At 35.9% G+C, this 20,870-nt stretch overlaps 1 protein-coding gene across 1 annotated transcript in view; it reads left to right on the forward strand.

The window, feature by feature from the left end:
* Positions 1–20,870, forward strand: part of BCAS3 (BCAS3 microtubule associated cell migration factor) — a 532,737-nt gene that overhangs the window by 206,587 nt on the left and 305,280 nt on the right. Inside the window, exons 18-20 of the mRNA XM_072407233.1 lie at positions 12,904–13,028; positions 16,398–16,563; positions 18,119–18,219. Of these exons, the coding sequence (XP_072263334.1) occupies positions 12,904–13,028; positions 16,398–16,563; positions 18,119–18,219 (392 nt within the window). The remainder of the gene's footprint in view (positions 1–12,903; positions 13,029–16,397; positions 16,564–18,118; positions 18,220–20,870) is intronic.

A 20,870-nucleotide genomic window follows, 5' to 3' on the forward strand; every position in this document is an offset into this window, starting at 1 on the left:
TTAGATTTTTCAGTATTATTTCTTGGACTGTGTTGTGAACTACATGTTATATGGTTTCAGCACAATGGCACATTTACTAGAGAGGCACTATAATAATGACAACACATTTTGTTAGTGAAGATTTAGGTCCCATGGCATTTTTATACTAGTATTTTGTCCTCAATATAGTTTTTTTAAATAGTTGGGAACCTGGGAGTTCCAAAACTGACACACAATCACACTGGGTATACTTTTCCCCCCATTTTCCAGCTCTGAATGATTGTGAGGCATCCATTAGGTATGAGATGTAGATCAGGATATCAGCAAGAAATTTTCCATTTTGGATCTGATGCTCTGATGATAGGAGCACTCCCCACTGTTTACTATAACAATAGGAAAAGCAGTGTTGTTATAGAAAACTGCAGGGAGTTCGCCCAGTAGCCCCAGGTTGTTAGGGAGTACACCCCCACTGAATCACATTAGCCTACCAAAGTGAGAGAGTGGAATTTGCAGTGATTCATCAAGCAGAAAAGGGGCATTCACGGTTATAGTTAATATTTGGACCAATTCATCAATTATTCATTGATTAGGAATATCCTAGTTTAATGTTTTAACTTTAGGAAACATTGCATAGTATATGACAGCGTCGTTTTGCTCTATTGAGGAGGGGGAGCAAGCGGCACCCCACTGCGCTCTCCTCATTTCACTTGTATTAAGGCCGTACAATGGACACATCCATTAATGACGTTGGATGGCCTCTGTACAGATTGTCAGACTGTTTTCTGAGTTGGGCCCTGCGGTTCGTAATGACCGAGAATCATCTGATGTGTGTACTTATCTAAAGTATGTGCTCATTTATGTTTCATTTTAGGGTTTGGAGTGGAGGATAAAAAAGTGAAAGGGAAAATTTAACTGCCTTCTGTGGAAAGCAAAAATTATATTCTGTATACTGCATGCAACCAATCAAATTTGTTCCCATATTTATGAGATAATAAAATGAAAATTTTAAATGCCGTGGCAACAAGAGCAGTTCTTTGAGGCCCTCTACTGTAGACGTAATGTTGGCTAGTGTTTTCCTACACATAACACTCCTTCCTCGTAATAGGTAGTGTCTGAAGGTAGAGCTTTTGTATTTGACCCTGGTAGTAAGTATCAGATTTTGCACCTCAGTCTCCTTTTCCACAGCAGGAACATAAAAGAGAGATTCTTACTGGTTGCTTTGGACAACTAAGGAGTTCTTTTTTCAGGCACTTGAAGTCACGAACATAAACATTTTCTGTTTGTCTTTTTGGTTGAGTGAGGCCTGATGAAATATTGCAGCTCGAAAATGTAGGCATTCCAGAGTTTACTTTTTTTATCCTTTGGGCCTGTCCTTTGTCAAGAACAAAGTATATAGTAAATTGCCATGAAGTTTCAGTGAACATACTCATTTTGTTGAATTACAGTTTTTCTTTCTCAGATTTTGACTGACCACTGAGCCCTTGCCAAAGACAGACAGTTGTCAGCCAGCACTAATCTTTGGTCTGAAACAAGATTAAAAGGCGCAGATTAAAGAGGAATGTGTGCAGTACATTGGAGTTTTAAATCACTAGTTGCCTTCATAAGGCTGCTTTGTGGTCGGTTTGATTTTCGTGGTGGCTTTTGAGAGAATGAAAAAAAAGAGGCCTTAAAGAGTCTACATAGATATTATAGCTGAAGGAATAATAAAGTGTTTTCTGCATTTGCCTCGCTTAGCATGTTGTTTTCATTAAGGTTTTAATAAGAACTGTAATTATGACAGCATAGTGAATGGAAATTTGACAGATTATTGCATGTTGTGCATGAGATTTCACAGAATGTTTGCCGAAGGAGCCGTCTCATGACCCAACAAGGGAAGTGTGGGGACTGGAAACCAACCATTGTTCAGTGGTTTTGTCTGAAATGTCAGGCACATCTGTACACATGCACTGTTGACAAAATGCTAGGGAGTGGAAGACCTTATTGTTTTACAGCCTTCTCTAGCTGTTTTTTATGCTGACAAAATTATTAAAGCAGGCTTTATTGCTTTATTTTATTATATATGTTCCACAACCATTTTGCAATATGTGGGTGCACAGAAATTTCTAAGCCAAATGAAGAAAACAGGCTTCAGTACTGGCACCATTCCTGACTTATTATAGTTGTGGTAGCTAAATGTGGAATGTGCTTTAGGTTATAGTGAGTTTTGCTGATGGCTAAACACACCACAAAATCTCACAACAAATGCTCCTGGACTCCAAGTCCGTATGGCAGTTATCAGAGTTGTCTTTTTGCTGCTGCAGCTATGAGAGAAGTCCATCAACCAGATAGCTAAATACAGTATCCCGCTACAAGGTGTTCTAGTAATTTTGCATTTTAGGTTAAATCTTTTATAATGATGAGCAAAATATGTCTTTGTAGTCTGAATGAAAGGTGACTAGAATATCTCCTGTATGCAGTAAAAAATAGGCTTCATCATAAATATATCCAGACTAATGGTAGAAAAGTTTGTAAACCCTTGCCTGAATTTTTGCATGTCTTTTCAGTGTGGATCCTCCCCCATCATGCCTGATCTATTTAAATATAAGAACCTGTCAGCTTGATAGCTGGGTTTTCCTCTGTATTTTAAGAGTACTGCACTGCAGCTCTTGTGTGAATTTCCCCCCAAAACAGTGTTGGATACTTTAATTATAAATACTTTGTTGACCCATTAACAACCCATTATTGAACCACATGTATCCTCTTCTTGCTTTCTATCTCTTAAGTTTTTTAATATTATTTTTAACCAATGTTTCATAGGTCAACTTATTTTTGTAAATAAACACAAAATAGTATAGCAAAACAGTATAACAAACACAAAGTAATCAGCAGTGGAAAAGGTTCAGCAGTCCTTGTGCCATTTTGATATGATTCAGTAAGTATATGTACTAAATAGAAGTTTGGAGTCAGATACATTTTTATCAACCTATGTTTGGGTACTTAAAGACGGGGCAGGATCGTGTTATGTTTTCCTGTTACTTAACTTCTGCATATATAAGCACTTATTCAGTAGCAATTTGGTGCCTTTGTCTTAGCCCATTGCATGGTAAATGTCTCATGTACATGTGTTCAGAAATTTATGACAAGATACTTAACTGCATGTTCTTCTGTATGTCTCCATGACCATTGCATGTTTTGTGTTTCAACTCACTACATTTGCTTTTGACTTGCATCATTTCCATACTTGTTTCCTTGAGAAATTTGTTTTTTTTCAATAATGAAAGTAAAAGCCTGTAAAATTGCTGGCTGTTGTTATAATATCAGTACTCCTTTGGAAGATTGAGGGTAATATGAGCAAGTCTGATGTTTGTTGCACATCACTATTTGGTTTCTGCCTTACTTGTGCTACTGTGGAAGTGGGAAACTTGTAGAAGTTTCCTCTTTTTATATTAAATCTTACGTTTTCTACGATTTGATTTGATAGAAAAAAAAAACAAAATGTATACCACCATGTCATATTGGTATTTCTCTGTTTTTTAACGTTATCTCTAGGCAATACCTTTTTCATTTTTAAACAATGTGGAGAAAAGTCAGAACCCTGACTCATATATGGGGGGGGGGGGGGGGTTGCCTCTATATATGTACTGGAGGCAGATCGAATCAGACTGAGAAGCAATTTTTGAATATATCACAGATAATTTAGAGTGGTGGTGTTTAAATTGCTTTGATTTTAGTGAGTAGGGTCCCACTCAACTTAACCCATGGGTGGTTCAGTGGATATGCAGTTGACAACAGTCAAGTATAGATATCAGAGTGTTCAGAAGAGAGAGCAGTCACTAGTTGTGTACCAAAAGACAACATACAGTAAGTGATATGAATGTTGATTTGATGGTCAAAATATGTAAGTTAAATACTGTTAGGCTTAATATTACTGGAGGTGTTTGCAATTTGGAATATGTTTAACATTACTGCAAGATTGGTCAAAATAATGAAAACTACAATTTAAAGTTTCTAGATGCAAAGCAATGCATGTAGACAAGATATATCCTACGATTGAGTAAACATTTGTCTGGTAGTGTACAATGTTTGCTAAAAATAAGCATCTACAAACCTTTTTTTTATAGTTTTAGTTGATAGCAAAATGAGCAACAGTATGGCCAGGCGATAGGAAAAGCTAGTAGATTTTTCAGGTGAATCAGTGAGAGGATCCCCAGCACACACACGGTTCAGAATCTCCTCAAACTATACTAGTTAATCTTAAGGGCTGGGTCTACACGGACGGTTTTAAAAACGCATGTAAACATTCCTAACATGTTTATATTTGTTTTTATGCACTTTTACGAGCGTTTTAAAGCTTGTCTTTAAAATGTTAAAAAACGCCCATGACGCGTTTTACTGTGAATTGCCGCGATTTTACATTTATGCGTTTATAAAAGGTTTACTTTTAACTTTTCAAGAAATGAGTACAGGGGTACATAAAACCCCTTACGCATTCCCTGAAGGGGTAAATATATATGTAAAAAATAAGATGAGGTTTTAATGTTAAAGTATTTTATTGAATGTCTGTGTTTTGTGTAACTAAACTTTTTTTTTTTTTTTTTTATTACAGGTTATCCCACAACCCACAATGACAGGATGATTCCCACGGCTGCATTCGTAATATGATCACAACCGTGGGACTCCTCCTGACAGGGATCTCCAGGCACTAGGGGTTATTTGGGGACAAGGCTCCCCATTTACCTCTAGTGCTTTGTGATTGGCTGAGAAAAGGGAAACCCTGATGACAGCTCAACCAGCGGAACTGTAGTATGCGTTCTTGGGTACAGAACACATGTCACAGCTCCTCTTTAATAAGAAGCTCCATTATTTAAGGGGGCTTCCAGATTCCAAAGTCCTGCTAAAAACACTTATAAAAGCCCCCATTGTTTTCAATGAATGCTTTCATAAAAAGCTTAAAACGCTTGTAAAAGCCTCCATTGAATTCAATGGGAGCATTTTCTCGCATTTTCCCTGCATTTTTATTTAGATAAAGCTCATAAACGTGCCTCAAGGAATTTTCCTGGTGTAGATTAGCCCATTTGGAATGCATGAGAATTTCAAACATGGGCTTTTAAAGCCTCAGGTTAAATGCTGGGGAAAACGTCTGTGTAGACTAAGCCTAAAAAAGTGTCCAGTTCTGGAACCTTATCTTACAGAAAAAATGTATTATGTAGAACAAATGGTGAAAGGTCTAAAAGTATCAGTTAAGGCATATCTGGAAAGACTGCAGAATCTTATAATTTTAACCATTACATACAATAAGGGTGTACATATGGTTCAGAAAAACAATATTTTCAATATGAAGTGCTCAGAAGAACTCGCGGACTAGCAGATGAAAAATTTCAATCTAACTTTTTTTTTTTTTTTTACTAAAAACTTGATGCTTTTAACATACGTTGAGCAATAATAGAGGGTCAGTCAGTCAACGATATGTGAATTTAGGCATGGTGAATATAAATATTATTAGCACAAAGAAAAAGAAGTAAAAAACTAAAGCTGCGTACACACGTGCAATTTTTGTCGTTGGAAAGGATCTTTCACGATCCTTTCCAACGACAAAGGACTACACGATGCATGAACGAGTGCTATACATACAGCACCGTTCTGCTCTATGGAGAGGGGAGGGGGAGAGCGACGAAGCGGCACCCTGCTGCGCGCTCTCCCCTTCCCTTTCATTAGGATCGGTCGTCGTTCATCGTCCGTGGATCCGCCAGGACGGTCGTTCGGACGATGGACGATGCCGACTGTACACACGCCAGATTTTCGCCCGATATCTAGCCGATGCCGATTATTGGGCGATAAAAATCTGACATGTGTAAGCAGCTTAAAAAGGAACAACAACAAAAAATAATATATATTATTATTGTTAAAATGCTGATGATCTTTTTAATGTTTTAAATAATATTTTTATTATTATATATTTGATAATGGATAGCCATCATTTTGTTTAATGCTGATGCTAGTACCAGACATACCATTTTGCTGGTGTATGAATGTGTTGACTGGGAGTCACTTTATGAGTAGAGGATAAAGTTTGCTAAAGTTAGCAAATGGATAAATATTTACAGTTATACATAAGCCATGCTTAGGCTTCTAATTGTAAAAATAAAACTAGAGGAAAAAGTTGTGTGTATAACCATACCAGTTATGTTTTAGATTTTATTGACATAAAAAGGCATTGTTTGTGATTGGTTGCTTTGGGTCAATTTTTGGTACAACAATGCTCATAATTAAATGTTGCAAACAAATTAATTTTCTTCACTGAACGATTTTTTTCTAGTTCAGGTAGCTAAATGTTGATTGGCTTGCATCACATTTGGTTTTCCCTGTGAAAAGTAAAGGTAAAAATTAAAAAAAAATCAGGTAGGTGGGTCTTTTTTGCAGCAGGGTCATGCTATGTTTTCTGCAATAAAACAAAATTACCTGCCTGTTTACAATTTTTTAAAAATTTTTCTTTGTTGACATTGACATCTTCACACTGTCCTTTTCTGAGGTCAAGATCTTCGGCCAACTCGAATTGAGAGACAATTAAAAAATCTGACAGGGGTTTTAGCCTTCCCCTACTGTTCTAAAGAAGTTTTTTTTCTATTTCTGTTTGAGTTGCTGTTGAATATATCCCTTTATGTCTGGTAGAAAGTTGTCTGCAGGACAGGAAAGGAGGATAAATCTCTTCTGGAATCCTTGATAACAGTAAAACCTTGCAAAGCCATTCCCCATTCACATTCTATCAAAAAAAAAAAAAAAAAAATTTTATATGGTTAAAAACAATACTAAAGAATACAAATGTGATTTAAAATTAGATGTATATGCAATATGTGTGTTTAATCCCGGATGAGGTTTGGTGCCTTTTTGTACCTTATAACCTTACTCGTGCTAAGTCAGGAGTGTTAAGCGTGAGCATACATTTATTTTTCATCAGCGGCAGTGTGTAAATCTGCACGTTTGCTGAAAGTCCTGAAATTGCCCCATTGCATGCCTTGATGTTGTTTTTACATGTGATGTCTACCTTTTCCTTTGGCTTTAGCTTTGTTTGCAATTTACGAAGCAATGACAGTTTAAAGGGGAGTAAAGCACAATGATGGAACACAGTTGACCTATAGGCTTGTAATATAGAACATAAGCAAAATGGGCACAAAAATCATACTACTAAGAATGTGTAAATATTAAATTAAGGAATTTCATAATATTAGGAAATTGTATAGTTACTAAATGTACAATTTGTTAAGCTATTTTTAAAATTGAGTTGCAAATAGTGCATTTAAATAACAATAGTAATCTAACCAGCAGCAAGCTCCGCAAAAAGCAACATAGGTAGTATATGGTCAGAATGAACCACCCAGATTATTAAAGGTACAGGATAGCAGTATTACACCCAAAAAGGTATCTAGCTTGTTTATCCATCAGGAACAGATTTTGTGTGACCTTTGAGGAGCATTGTCTGTTATGAGAGAGTAGTTTTTAAGTATAGAGTGCATCTCGGTGTACCACTGAGCAGTAGTTGTAGAACTTATAATGATTCTGTGAGTAACAATAAGTGCTTTAGAGACAGCAACAACAATGGAATCCAAAGCAGGGACTATCCCAAGACGCAGGTAATAGGGTCACACCCCAAACAAGTATGATATACCACAATGTCTGTGAATCACTAAAGGTCAAATAAGAAAAGAATTAGGGTCATTTACAAAGTAAATGTATTTGGTCACCCTGGTCTCCACAATTGACACAGCTAGAGTTCCTACAAGTGTAGAGTATGCTCTATGAAGAATAAAGTAGAAGAAAATGTGACACATAACATAAGGGTTAGCAGGAAGGAAAACAATATAGAAACAATAGGTACCATCTCAATTATGATATCCCAAACATCTTTCACCAAAGCACACATTCTTCCTCCACTGAATTCACTGAAATACAAAATTGAAGAAACTTTTCCAAAAACCCTAGGTAGAAAATGGGAATACAAAAAATCATGCCTTTCATACTGAAGACTTGAGTATCCGATAAAGGTGAGGGTGAGGCCGGCCTGAGTCTGGCAGCATGTTGGAGCTGTAGATACATATAAAAGACTACAGTTTCGAAGGTTCATAATAACATTTTACTTTTCTGTCCTTAACAATTTTATGCATAGTTTTGCTCTGCCCCAATAAGAGCCCCAAAGAAGGTCAAACAATTCGATTTCATTATCATTGTAAAAGGGTCAGTCCAACCAAACGTAATATTTTATTTATATTAGTTTTTATTTTATTTATTTATGGTTTGACTGGATTTTGCTGGCATGCAACTACCAACTGTTTGTATGTTACCATGATTTTCAATAGCAAGGTCTCCACCATAGAGTTTCAGACACTTCTTTACGGTAATCTCCCACTGATTCCAATTGGTTTTCTCTGCAAACTTGGTAATGTGAAATACAAAACATTACACCAGAAAAGAGTGACCTTCACCCCATGTTGATCACCATACAAAGACCGCACCAAAGTCATGTGTAAAAATGTGTTTGATGCACTGGTTAGTAGAGCTATTTTATAGATGAAAGAAGTAATAGGTAGATTTCCACTTCTGTACTAAAAGCGCTATACTTAGGCTGTCATTGCTTATAACAAGGACTTGGTAAAGTCAGCTGAGGAATGCCTGACACAGGTTTTGCGCAGAAACTTTATGTCTCGTGTTATGTCATGATGCTTAAAGGCTGGATCTGTTGATTTTTTATTTGGGATTTCAAAATATAGTGAAAAGTCTAGTAAAAATGTTTATATTATTATTTAATGCTAAAATTCCAAAATTAATGATTATTAATAATAAAATCATCAGTAGATTAACAGACAAACTTTTAAAGATGGTGGTAGCTACAGGATAACAACAAAACTGTAATGAAACTACTTTAACAGGCTTAAAGCTGCGTACACACGGCAAATTTTTCTCGCCCGATAATCGGTATCGGCCAATTATCGGGCGAAAATCTGCCGTGTGTACAGTCGGTCGTCGTCCATCGTCCGACGACCGTCCTGGCGGATCCATGGACGATGGACGACGACCGATCCTAATGAAAGGGAAGGGGAGAGCGCGCAGCAGGGTGCCGCTCCGTCGCTCTCCCCCTCCCCTCTCCATAGAGCATGAACGGTGCTGTATGTACAGCATCGTTCATGCATCTTGCAGTCTTTTCTCGTTGGAAAGGATCGTGAAAGATCCTTTCCAACGAGAAAAATTGCAGGTGTGTACGCAGCTTAACTTTGCAGTCACCAGACTGATGCATTTCAACCAGCTCCACTTAATCACCCTGAATGATGAAGAAAAAAATAAACAATTTTCTGATAACACAACAAGGTCAATAATATTACCTAAAGGAAGATTTTGTTTAGCTGCATAATTAATTTAAAGTAAAAATATGTTAAAATCATTTTGATCTGGACTAAAACTATAAAGCAGTAATTTTTATTCACATAAGTATTGTATATGAATATTTAGTATTTTCAGTTCCATCCAGAGGGTTGAGCACTAAGGTCCTTTTCACGTGTTTAGTTTTCTTAGGTGATCTGGTAAAACACAGCTTGCTCACAGATCTCTATGGATCCAACTGAAATTCATATGAATACAGACATAAATTCTTTTATCCCCATATGTTTTCAATCAGGAAATAAGAGACTGATAATATGACTTTCCTTTTTGTTTGTCTTCCATACACCTAGAGATCTCAGTATAAAGCAGCAAACCTGACATTCAATGAAACATACCCTGATAGGAATCTTCCAGGTTTATGTGTTTCAATGGCAGTAATTGATTTTCCCCAGGAAATGTTTCAATGAATGTCAGATTCACTGCTTTAAAAATAGACCCCTTAGTTTATCTCAGCTGCTCAGCTTCCAGATTTGGTCAGTAATGCCTATTTAATGTACAGCGCTGCGTAATATGTGGGCGCTATATAAATCCTGTTTATTGATAATAATAGTAATGCTCTGCTGTTTATTATTAATCACTGCATTTTTATCAATGTAAAATAAAAACAATCCTAGAACCACTCCAATTCTGCATGCATTCATTGTGGTATTTATAAAAGAAGCCATTCAATAGCATTATTAGTCAATATTTAAACCTGTTTAAAAATATATAGCAGTGAAGTGTTTGCTTAACACAGTAGGGGAAATCAAATATAGTTCTGGAACTGCCCATTACATAACCAATATTTTTAATGATGGTCATATGTCTTGGGTTTCTGAAAACTGAGGAGGTTGCATAATAATATCACATATGAATGAATTCCCTTGCTAGGATAGGAAATAAAAGTTGTACTATACTTTTTTTATTTGAAACTTTAAGGTATTCACAGTGCAGTGTCTATCCAAAGGCACATTTTATTGGGATAAAAAAGTGCCATTCAGTTGTTCCTCAGAAATGACTAATTCCACTTCACGACACACACTTAAATCTCCACTTTCTAAATTACATATCCATTACCTTGAATTGGAAAGAAAAGACCAAGGAATTCATAATTTAATATAGTGTTCCAATGGAAACATTCCAAAATGAAATGCGTTTTATGATCCCATCTACCCTCTTAATGCACTGGTGTGTCCCAACACCGGGCTGACACATGAGCATGTAACAATGATTGATTACATGGAACACCTCAGCATCATTGTGTGATGATTCATAATGCTTTTATATCCTTTCTTGTAAACATTCCTGGTTATTCCAGACCAAGTATTATGTTGATCTGATGCCAAAACAGGTTAGTGTAGCCCTTAGGAGATTACCATAGCACATTACTTTTACAAATCACATCTTTGTAGGCGGCAGCTTTTTAGCCAGTCCAGGGCTACAACAATCAATATTGTACAGTGTTTTAGTGTTGCAGAAGACAAAATGGATTGTTATCACTATAGGATTTACAGTGCAGGCTATAGATTAGGAAGTGTGTAGAGTATAGGGTAATACAAACCGCAGGGCTTCATGAATGGTTTAATGAGAGAAAGGTTGATTGCTGCTACGCTACACAGTCCTATGAACTTAACCATTGTTTATGTTGTTTAAACGGAGACTGTAATACAATAGAGACTGGCAATACAACCACTGGGTTGTTTACTGCTGCTATTGTAAAAAGATTGTTTGGAACTAAAACACATATGCTGTATGTTTTAACCGATGATAGTTAAATCGGAGAAATATGTGGACTTGTTATGAAAATTGTAGATGTAGGTGCATTGTGCTGAGCCAATACTTAGATACTTATTCAGACGTTTTTAAATAGTTATATGTTTTTATAAGATTGTAAAATAATTATTTAACTGAAGGTTTAAAACTCCTGTCTGTCTGTATTTTCTCTCTCTCCACCTGGTACTTAAATGAAGGGATCATCCAACTATGTTGGATTTATAAATGAAACAGCAATACACCTAAGTTACTTGTATATATTGCAAGGAAAACATTATTGTAAATCAATACCTGCTTCCTTTTCTTGAATTACCTGGAACAGATAACTACAAGAGCTTCCGCAGACTTACTGCTAAGTGTGAAGGTTGGCCTGTTCACTAATCACTAAAAAAGTACTAGTGTTGTTATAGAAGATACTTTACATCCCTAGCATGTCTTCCGAAATATGACCACCTTATCCCCAGAGATGGAAGGCTTGCAGTAGTTACCTATGGAAAAAGCAAGGGCCATGTAAAGAAGGCACCCAGAAATATAGTTCCATTAAATTAAGTCTTTTTTATGTTGCACACATGGAGTTTTCTTTACTTTCCTTACCTAACATTGATAGAGTACTTTATTGTTCTGGAAATAAAATGTACAAATTGATTTTATATATATATAAACTGATGTTGATGATTAGATCTATTGCAGTGTGTTATTACACACATTACCATGCATTTCAAATAGGCTTCAACACATAGAACAAAAAAAAGTAGCCTTGCACTTTTTTGTACCACAGTGCACAGCATGTCTATTGAGGTGTATTACCGTGTGGATTAGTTAGCAATAACTAGACTTGTATTTTACCGTGTGGTTACCACAAAATAATAGTGTGCGGCGACTCCAGGTTCTTCAACTTTCTCTGCAGGTGAATCTTCACAGGTAATGGGCTCTAAATGTCAGTGACTGATCTAACAACAGAGAATTTTTGTATGAATATCAGATTACCTACTTTATCAATAGTTTGCATCTTATCCATTTAAATCTAATATACACTAAAAACTGGAAATATAATCCATTACATGCATTTACCAATCTGAGACCAAACCCAGATAATATGCCTTCATTAGGCTATGTACACGTGTCAGATGATTCTCCCCTGATACAAGCTGTTGGGCTCATATCGGATGGGAATCTGACGTGTGTACTGAAGTCGTACGACTTTGTTCAAAGATTCGTTTTCATGAATGACAGAAGGTGAATGGAGGAAAGCATGTGGGGTGCTCGTTTTCTCCCCTCCCTTCTCCATAGAACAGCACAGTGCTGTATGTACAGTGCTCATTTATTCATCTTTCAGTCGCTTGTCGCTGGAAATGATCGTGAAAGATTTTTTCCAATGTCAATAATCGAGCGTGTGTACATAGACTAAGATTCCATTTTCAGGTAAAGAACATCTCCGTGAGCACAGCAAATATATGTTTTGTTACCAGAAATTCACTATTCTTGTCACTTTTGGTGAGCTGAAGAAAAGTTCCAAAAATTACACTGGTATTGTGCAAACAACTTGTCCCATCAAACCACCATATATTAGAATAATCGAGATGAACAAATCTTAGCCTGGGTAAAAGCCATGTCTCCCCTAATGGACACTGAGAAAAAAGTGTTCACTTTTTTTATAGTATTACCAGAAGAAAGAGAAAAGGTCTGAAAAAAAGAAAACTAATGCAGCCATATTGTCTACATTATTTTTCAACTTTTTAACAATTTTCTATTTATTTTCACTAGCAAAGTCAAGCAAACTCCACAGATTTCCCCAAGCAAGTCCTCAGGAGGAGAATTCTGTGTATCTGCAGTGTTTGGATCCTCTCGCTCCTGGTTTGCAAGCAATCAAGGTATTAAGAGGGACAAAGGTCAGTAGCTTGCACCATATAAAAAAAAACATCCAGATTCTGACAAATTTACAATATATCAAACATATCATGGCAAGAATTATTTTTGTCCCAACTGCATCCTGCTGAAACCCTTAATCTTGTAAATAGGTTTACATTGTGAATTGATAAGAATATTTAGGTATAGGCATAGGAATCATGGATATTCTCTGGGAAGATGAAAATGTTTTATTATTAGAAGTCATGGCATCTCTAGTATGAGATGCTTTCTTTTGGTGCTACAGACTTTATATTTGCATTTTGCACATTGTTGCCTAGTATCTGAAAAGGAAATGCACAGAATAATTATATATGGAAGCTAGGTTTATGCTGGTTGGTTAAATCACTCATCATTTTCTTATGTCTATTGGGAAATATGGAAGCAAGATCTATAGAGTACTCACTTCACTTGCCAAATAGTTCTCTTTCCCTGGTGGAGTTTACATTACATTAACTAGTTATTGCGGTAGGATAGAGACACCAGACTGCAGTGGATGGAGCTGTTGTTCTTTGCAAACTCATCTCATCACTCATTATTAAAGTATTCTATTGTATTTAGTTCATGACCTCTGCCCTTGACTTTGAGGATAGTTTTGTGTATCAGAAAGGCTTCTCCTTATGTATCTTTTGTAAATTATGATATTCAATATACATATAACTTCTGTGCATTTTCCTTAAAGTCATGACACTACTTTTAATTGTTTATTATCAGTTAGTGCTAAACAACCAAATAAATCCCTCAGGTAAGCTTTCAATAATATCAATAACTATATTGCACAATGGCAGACTTGGTTTTCTGACACCAAACTGCCTCATAGAAACACTTTACTCGGTGAGTCAGACCAACATATGTTGCTCTATGTTTAGACCTGAATCTGGCACTGATAGACATACAGGGCGGTCAGAAATGATTACATTTACATTGTGATCCCAGCCAAGGACATATGGCCAAGACACAAACCACGTAAAAAGTCAGACACATCTGTCACAAGTTGCCAACAAAGGCACACATAACAGCAGCTATTGCAGAAAAGGTACTATGTATTTTAATAAACACAAGTCTGTCCAATGAAGGCCCTTATGTCTGTCTAAAAACATTTCTTGCATCAATGCATTCTCCCTGTAACTGCCACCAAAACTCAGTACAACTAACATCGGAGCAAAGTAAAACAACCATTGAACACTCTTTGTGAACATGTATTTTAATACAGATTTCTTTAAATGAATGTGTCTGGGATGATAAATGCACTGGAATAAATCACCAGTGAACATAACATTATATTCCTGATAGCCAAGGATGTCTTACCATGGCATGCTTACATATTTAACTAAAACTATCTCTCCCTGCAGAAAAAATAGATAATTGACAAATGTACTTAAGTTTGCAGTGAAACCTCATTTGTTACCTGATATTTTAAGTTAAATACAGTTTAGGAATAATTTTAGGATTTTGTCTTCTTTCCCACTGTCGTTTTTTTTGTGAACGATTAAATAATTTCGAACTTGAAAATGTTTTAATCTGCCATTGTGGTTGTTTTGTCATACAAGACACAGCTGGTGCTATCTGGTGGTTTACTAATTATAATAATTAAGCACCATCACCTAAACAACTCCTATTGAATCCTTAAACTAACACTAAATCTAAAAAACAGTCCATAGGAGTCATGTACAGCATTGTCTTCTTTTAGTTGTACCCCCTTTGTCGAGCTCTGCTGTTGTAAGTTACTTAGTGCACACTTTTATATTTTATTGCTATTTGAAACAAAATCAGTTAGCACCAGTGTGTAAATTAGGCAATAAAGGAACTGGTACCAGTCAAATGAGTGAAAATCCCCTTGGCTTTAATAGAGCAGTACACACAACAGTTTTAAGGCCGCCTTTGACCTGCTTTGTATATTACTGTGTTACTTTGTAAGCATGTAATGTGCATTTCAACTGTAGGCAAAGTAGGTGAAACACATCATTTTTTTGTGAAACACTGTTTTTCATTCAGCCATAGTCATGTGTTTGAATGAAAAACACAATTCCATTAACTCCCGTTGACATGAGCTCTACGGTAGTCAGTCACCAGTTAATTACTTAAGGCAGTACTGAAAGATTAGTACCCATTAAATGTAATTGGACAATGTCCTTCTCTCTGGGCATAACCCCTTTCAATCAAAATATGGTCCAGGAAGCATTGCTGGAAATTCGCAAACTTAAAATGGAACTAAATTAATGTGATTTTTGATAAATCCTAAAAATTGCCATTCAAAACTAATTAGTAAACTAAAATATTTAATGTCTGTATCAACTAAATACTAAACTTATTAGGATGGTACATTTTTACACATTCATTTACTATTCAACTATTCGGGGTAACTTAAAGCCAAACTAAACCTAATATTGGAGAAGGCAAACTCTCAAGTAAATCATGTTGGCCTTCGCAGATTATTGCCCTGCAAAACTTTTCTAAGATCACCTTTGTGTTATGATAACACACACCCTACTACTCTAGATCAGCAAACTGCCATAACACTGCTTTAATAGTGGTGGTTTCATTTGCTGATGATCAGTTAATCAAGTGCCATTGATTAGCAGCACCTGGCTTCTACTTACCCTCCTAATCCCTAAGAAAGTTTTAGGGCTGTACCTAATTCTTCAAGCACTGCTTCTTCATTTTGACAACATCTTTGTAAAATAAATAACGACATTGTGTAATATGTCATGTGTTGTTGTTCATATGAGATTGTATATCCCTAATTTAGGACCTTGTAATGACCAGAGAATTTTTTTTTTATGTCTTGAAGCAGAATTGAAAGAAAGTGTACCTTCTTTTTCTCATGACTATATATACATGGTTTTCACTGTAGGGTAGTAGCAGGATTGTTGTGAAATAGATTATTGCATCTATTGTACATCCTTCTTTGGTTTTTCCTACTATTGATCATTCTATTGCCTAAATTTACAGTTATATACAGTTTATGACAATTAATTAGATCTAGTCCAGTGTTGAAGTTTAATTGGCCCATATAACAGGTTATACACAGATAACAGATATTCTCTCCACTGCTTTGTGTGTGTATAAACTGTTTGTATTGACTTATCAGCCTAATTGCTGTTAGACTTTGTCATGTTCAATTTTGGGTTTAGTTGGGTTTTAGGATTGGCAGACCCAGTTATTTAGCCATATGATAAACATTCAACAGCATACAGTAAGTTCTGTGGCAAACTCAACTATATACCTACTCTAACTGACCTCTGCATTTTATTTTTATGTGTACTCATTAAACTGGCTATTCATTTGTTAACTTATTTCTAATTTGTAGATATAACCATTAAAAAAAATATTTGTTTTTTTACATTTTTTAGACCAGTCTAAGCAGTATGTGGTGGAATCCCTTTATATCATTAGTTGTTATGGAACTTTGGTAGAACATGTCCTTGAACCTCGGCCTCTAAGTACTGCACCGAAGATAAATGATGACACACCTTTGGAAATGTGGACTTCCCCACGTGCAAGTTGGGCCCTTGTTAGGTACGACATGCTTGCAGGTTATTTTTATTGAAGTAATAAATGTAATACATGTTTTAAAACTGACTGTGAAACTCTTCTTCCATAAGGCCATCTTATGCTTGGCTTATCTTTATAACCAACCTATCAGAGGAATGAAGTAAGATGAGCAAATGGGGGCTGTCGGCTGTAAGCTTTTTTACATCAATAAAAAAAGAATTTCAGTGAGGGGATTTTAAAATGTGCCTGGTTTATTGTTTTTGAAAAAAGTAGTGCAGAAACAGTCCTGTAAATTATTTGTATTGTATTGTATTAAATGCAATTGATTTCCGTCTTGACATCAATTTACAAGTTGATAGTTAACCTTTGGGCTGCAGGGTGCATGGGTCATCCTGGAAAACAGGGCTACAATGGTCATGTTTTTGTGGAAACTGAAAAACCAACTTGCTGGGTGTCAAACAGGCTTTGTGTTAGAAAATTAGTATTTTTTATTGAATGATTGGAGATACAGGGAGCCAGGTAAGATGATATTATTTTCAAACAGGTCAAACCTACACCTATACTGTAAGGTGAACAGAAAAAAATGAAAAAGACAATTGTGACATTTCTGCAATATTTTTAAAGTGGTCTAGAACTTGCTAGGTCAGTAAGTTTTGTTTTCTAAATGTAAAGAGCAAAAATGTTGGTTGTAAGCATATATAGTAAATGTTCTCAATCATACCAAAGAATATTAGAACTCTTCATTCCCAAGAGAATTTTATAAATCATATTTCTGTCAGTAAAAGCATCACTTACAGTTATTATCATTAGCCCCTAATTTATATCTGCATTAACGTGATTGTCTATCGGAGCAGAAACGTTCCATTGCTTTTCTAATAAAAGTTAGACTCAATTGAGATGGCCCTTAATAAGTGGCCAGACCTAACTGCAACAAACAGAAATCAATTTAGAAATATTATTCCAGGCCCTTTTTTAGGACAATTTAAAGTATTTTGACATTGATTTTCAGGATGCATTGTCCTGCAGCCATGGTTATTCCTGTATTGGTGTAATCAATAAGAACGATACAGAACAATTTACAAGGAACTTTCCTTAATTAAAATGACCTCATATTGGACAGAGCTGTCATTTCTCAGAGAGAAGGACCTTAAAGGAATTTTGTCTGAGTTAAGGAATGTTGTACAGTATGGCCATCATTCATCCATCTATTTTTTCAGAAATAAAGTTACAATCATTTCTATGTCTATTTGATGCAGAAAAAGGAGTATAACCAGATAGTGAACAAGTGTAATTAAACTTATATATTATATATATTATCTTATATATTATATAAGATAATATGATACCCAGCTAACTTTTAGCACCACTAGAGAGAGTTTTCTGGCATTTATGTAGCACAAGTATATATGTAAAATGAATTGAAAATGTGAAATGTGAGTTACAAAAATGCAGCAGAATAACTATATGACAGTGTATACTGCCTTGCAGAGCTTGACTTTTTTCTTTACTTATTTCAAAAACCTTACTAGTATATCCATGACCATATCCAATAAATAATCTATTTATTGAACTTTTATAGGACTCCACAGTGGAATGAGCTACAACCACCATTTAATGCTAATCATCCCTTGTTGTTGGCATCTGATGTGGTGCAATATTATCAGTACCTGCTGGCTGGATGTAAGTATATGTGTGATTTAAAGTAGAATTATGGCCTTCAAATATAAAAAAAAATATGTTCTGCAATGGCTTATGCAATAAGTGACATACTTGTCAATCCTGCCTCTGAAGTCCACCTAGTGTAGTTTCCTGTGATGGTGTAGCAACAATAAATTCAGTGCCACTCTCATGTGCAGAATGGAGGAAATCTTTGCAGTGTGAGGAGCCAGAACAGCTGCCCTCACTAACACATGTCGCCTGTAGAGAAGGGAAAAACTGTAAACTTTTGGATTTCTTTTTACGGTCTCGCCCAGTAATGGTGGTCACTGGGATGAATAAAAAGGACGATTCTGCAGTTCGGACAAGGTAGCAATAAAATAAATCAGAGATTCATTTAACCCCTAATCATTCTATAGGTCAATAATACGGCAAGTAATGTAGCAGTAAAGTGCAGGTGCAAAATCTTCTACAACTTAGAAAAACACCACTTTGCATAAAACGTTTGCTGAAAACAAGCTGTATATGGGTTTTTTTTTTTTTTTTTTAAAGCAAAATTTTGAAGACCTTAAGAAAGTAGTTGCTTTCATTTTAATCCTTATTACAAGTCATGTGCCAGTATCTAAAAGTTCAAAATCTAAGGAAAAAAAAGACTCAGGAAGGTAATGCTGGCGCCAGGTTAAAGCTGGTGGCTTTACCTGTCCTTAAGTGTTTCATGCAAACTAAAACCTCCAGTAACACATAAGGCTCAACATCTTCTTATGGCTTTTAGCTGTTGGAATTTTTACAGGCCAAGTGGTATTTCTGCCATCTAGGGATATGTGAATGCTTCTATATTTCTCCACTTGCAGCTGCTGTCAAATGATTTCCTAATCTGGCAACGTGCTTTTCTAAAACTTGGAAGTACCTAAGAAGCTGTAAATCGGCAACGGAATTATTTCAGCACATTTCAAAGAATATATTCCCGTTACTTATTTGATGATTGCTTTTGGTTTTGCATTGGCCTTCCATGTTTACACAAAAGAATGCTTGTTCTGTGATGTATCCTTGCTGTAATTGTAAATGTGTCTTTCTTTATAATCCTTGACTACTTGACACTATTTACACCTGGGCACTTTGATTTTCCTTATGTGTAATATCTGGTACATACAAACCCAAGAATAAAAGCAAAATAAAACAATGTCTTTAAATTAACCATTTATGGTCCAAAATGGTGATTTGCAGTGGAACGTTCAGTCCTCATGAATACATTTCGGACGTTTTGCCAAATATATCATATTCCTGAGATAATGCCATCAGTCTGCTGCAACCAGTGGGAATCATTTTCTCTATTGTGTCTTCTTTATACAGGATGAGCACCTAAAAAATCATTCATCTAAGCACAGTGAATTGTACAATTAGGGGTAACCTTCTGTATGTACCCTTAAGAGAGTTAATGCCAGCCCCAAATTAATTTCAAAAATGGAAATATTACAAACGAGTAAAGTTTTGAAGCTGTGCCAAAATGGCAGTAGATATAGCTCTGCTAATGCACTAATAGAAGGTGTACAGAAAAGAGATCCAGAAGAGATTGCAGTTGTCTCCAATTTCTAACGCTTTTCACCTTCTTTAGGCTTCTTTAGAAGAGGTAGAGACATACAATGCAGAATGGTTGTCCATCTTTGTAGATTTTAGCAGACAGAATGTAGTTCAATAAAGGGGACTATACCCTTAGTTCAAGTGAGAAACTGTGTAGAATATTGTGGGAAAAAGTCCCAAGTGTGTTGTAAACTTGAAAGTTACCACCATGTTAGTAGACAGGGAGGCTCAATATGTTCCCTGTGCAGTGAGATATCAAACTGGGCCATCAACCAGAATCAGGCAGTGTTTTTTGTTAAAAGTACCATTTCTTAATATGTATAAAAATCCCCCCTTTGCTTCTTTATAGTGTTTCTATTTTTTACATTCTGTGCGTCTGTTTTAGTAGATCAACTCAATTTTAAGAAGTCATTTGAGTTTCAGAAACAGACCATTTTTTTATCAGTTAAATTTAAAAAAGAGCTAAACAATATTTCATTGAGCTTGTGATTCTTTTTGAAATTAAAGGGTTGTTTTAAAACAAAATTGTATTAAAGCATATGGAAGGGACAGGTGAAAGAACTTTTTTTTGCATAGGGAGCCAGGACAGGCCAGGCTTGGGGTTTTCGGATCACTCTGGTTTGCTTTCCACTTACCAAAAACATACTGATAAGCTAAATGGCTTTCATCCAAAACTGTGTTAGGGACTTTAGACTATGACTTAATTAGGATAACGTTAGATTATGAGCTCCTCTGAAGGGCATTTAGGTAATATGACTATGGACTCTGGACAGCACTGCAGAAAATGTCATAGCTAAATAATTAATAATAATAATATTAATATTACTTAAGCCTATTTAGCACCTGTCACTCTGTTATTTTTCTACAGTCCCTCTGCATGTGCCATTATTTTGGAGACCTGCTTACCATATCTTTTTTCCCCATATTCACTAGCATTACATGGTGGATTGAAACCTACCGTATTTTTCGGACCATAAGACGCACTTTTTTTCCCCCAGAAGTGGGGGGAAAAAGTCCCTGCGTCTTATGGTCCAAATGTATCAAAATGTATCCTTCCCAGCTCCCGTCTCCTGTTCAGCGCGGCCAGAGTGACTGTC

Source organism: Pyxicephalus adspersus, chromosome 1 (assembly GCF_032062135.1).
Source record: "Pyxicephalus adspersus chromosome 1, UCB_Pads_2.0, whole genome shotgun sequence".
In the NCBI taxonomy this organism is placed as follows: Eukaryota; Metazoa; Chordata; class Amphibia; order Anura; family Pyxicephalidae; genus Pyxicephalus; species Pyxicephalus adspersus.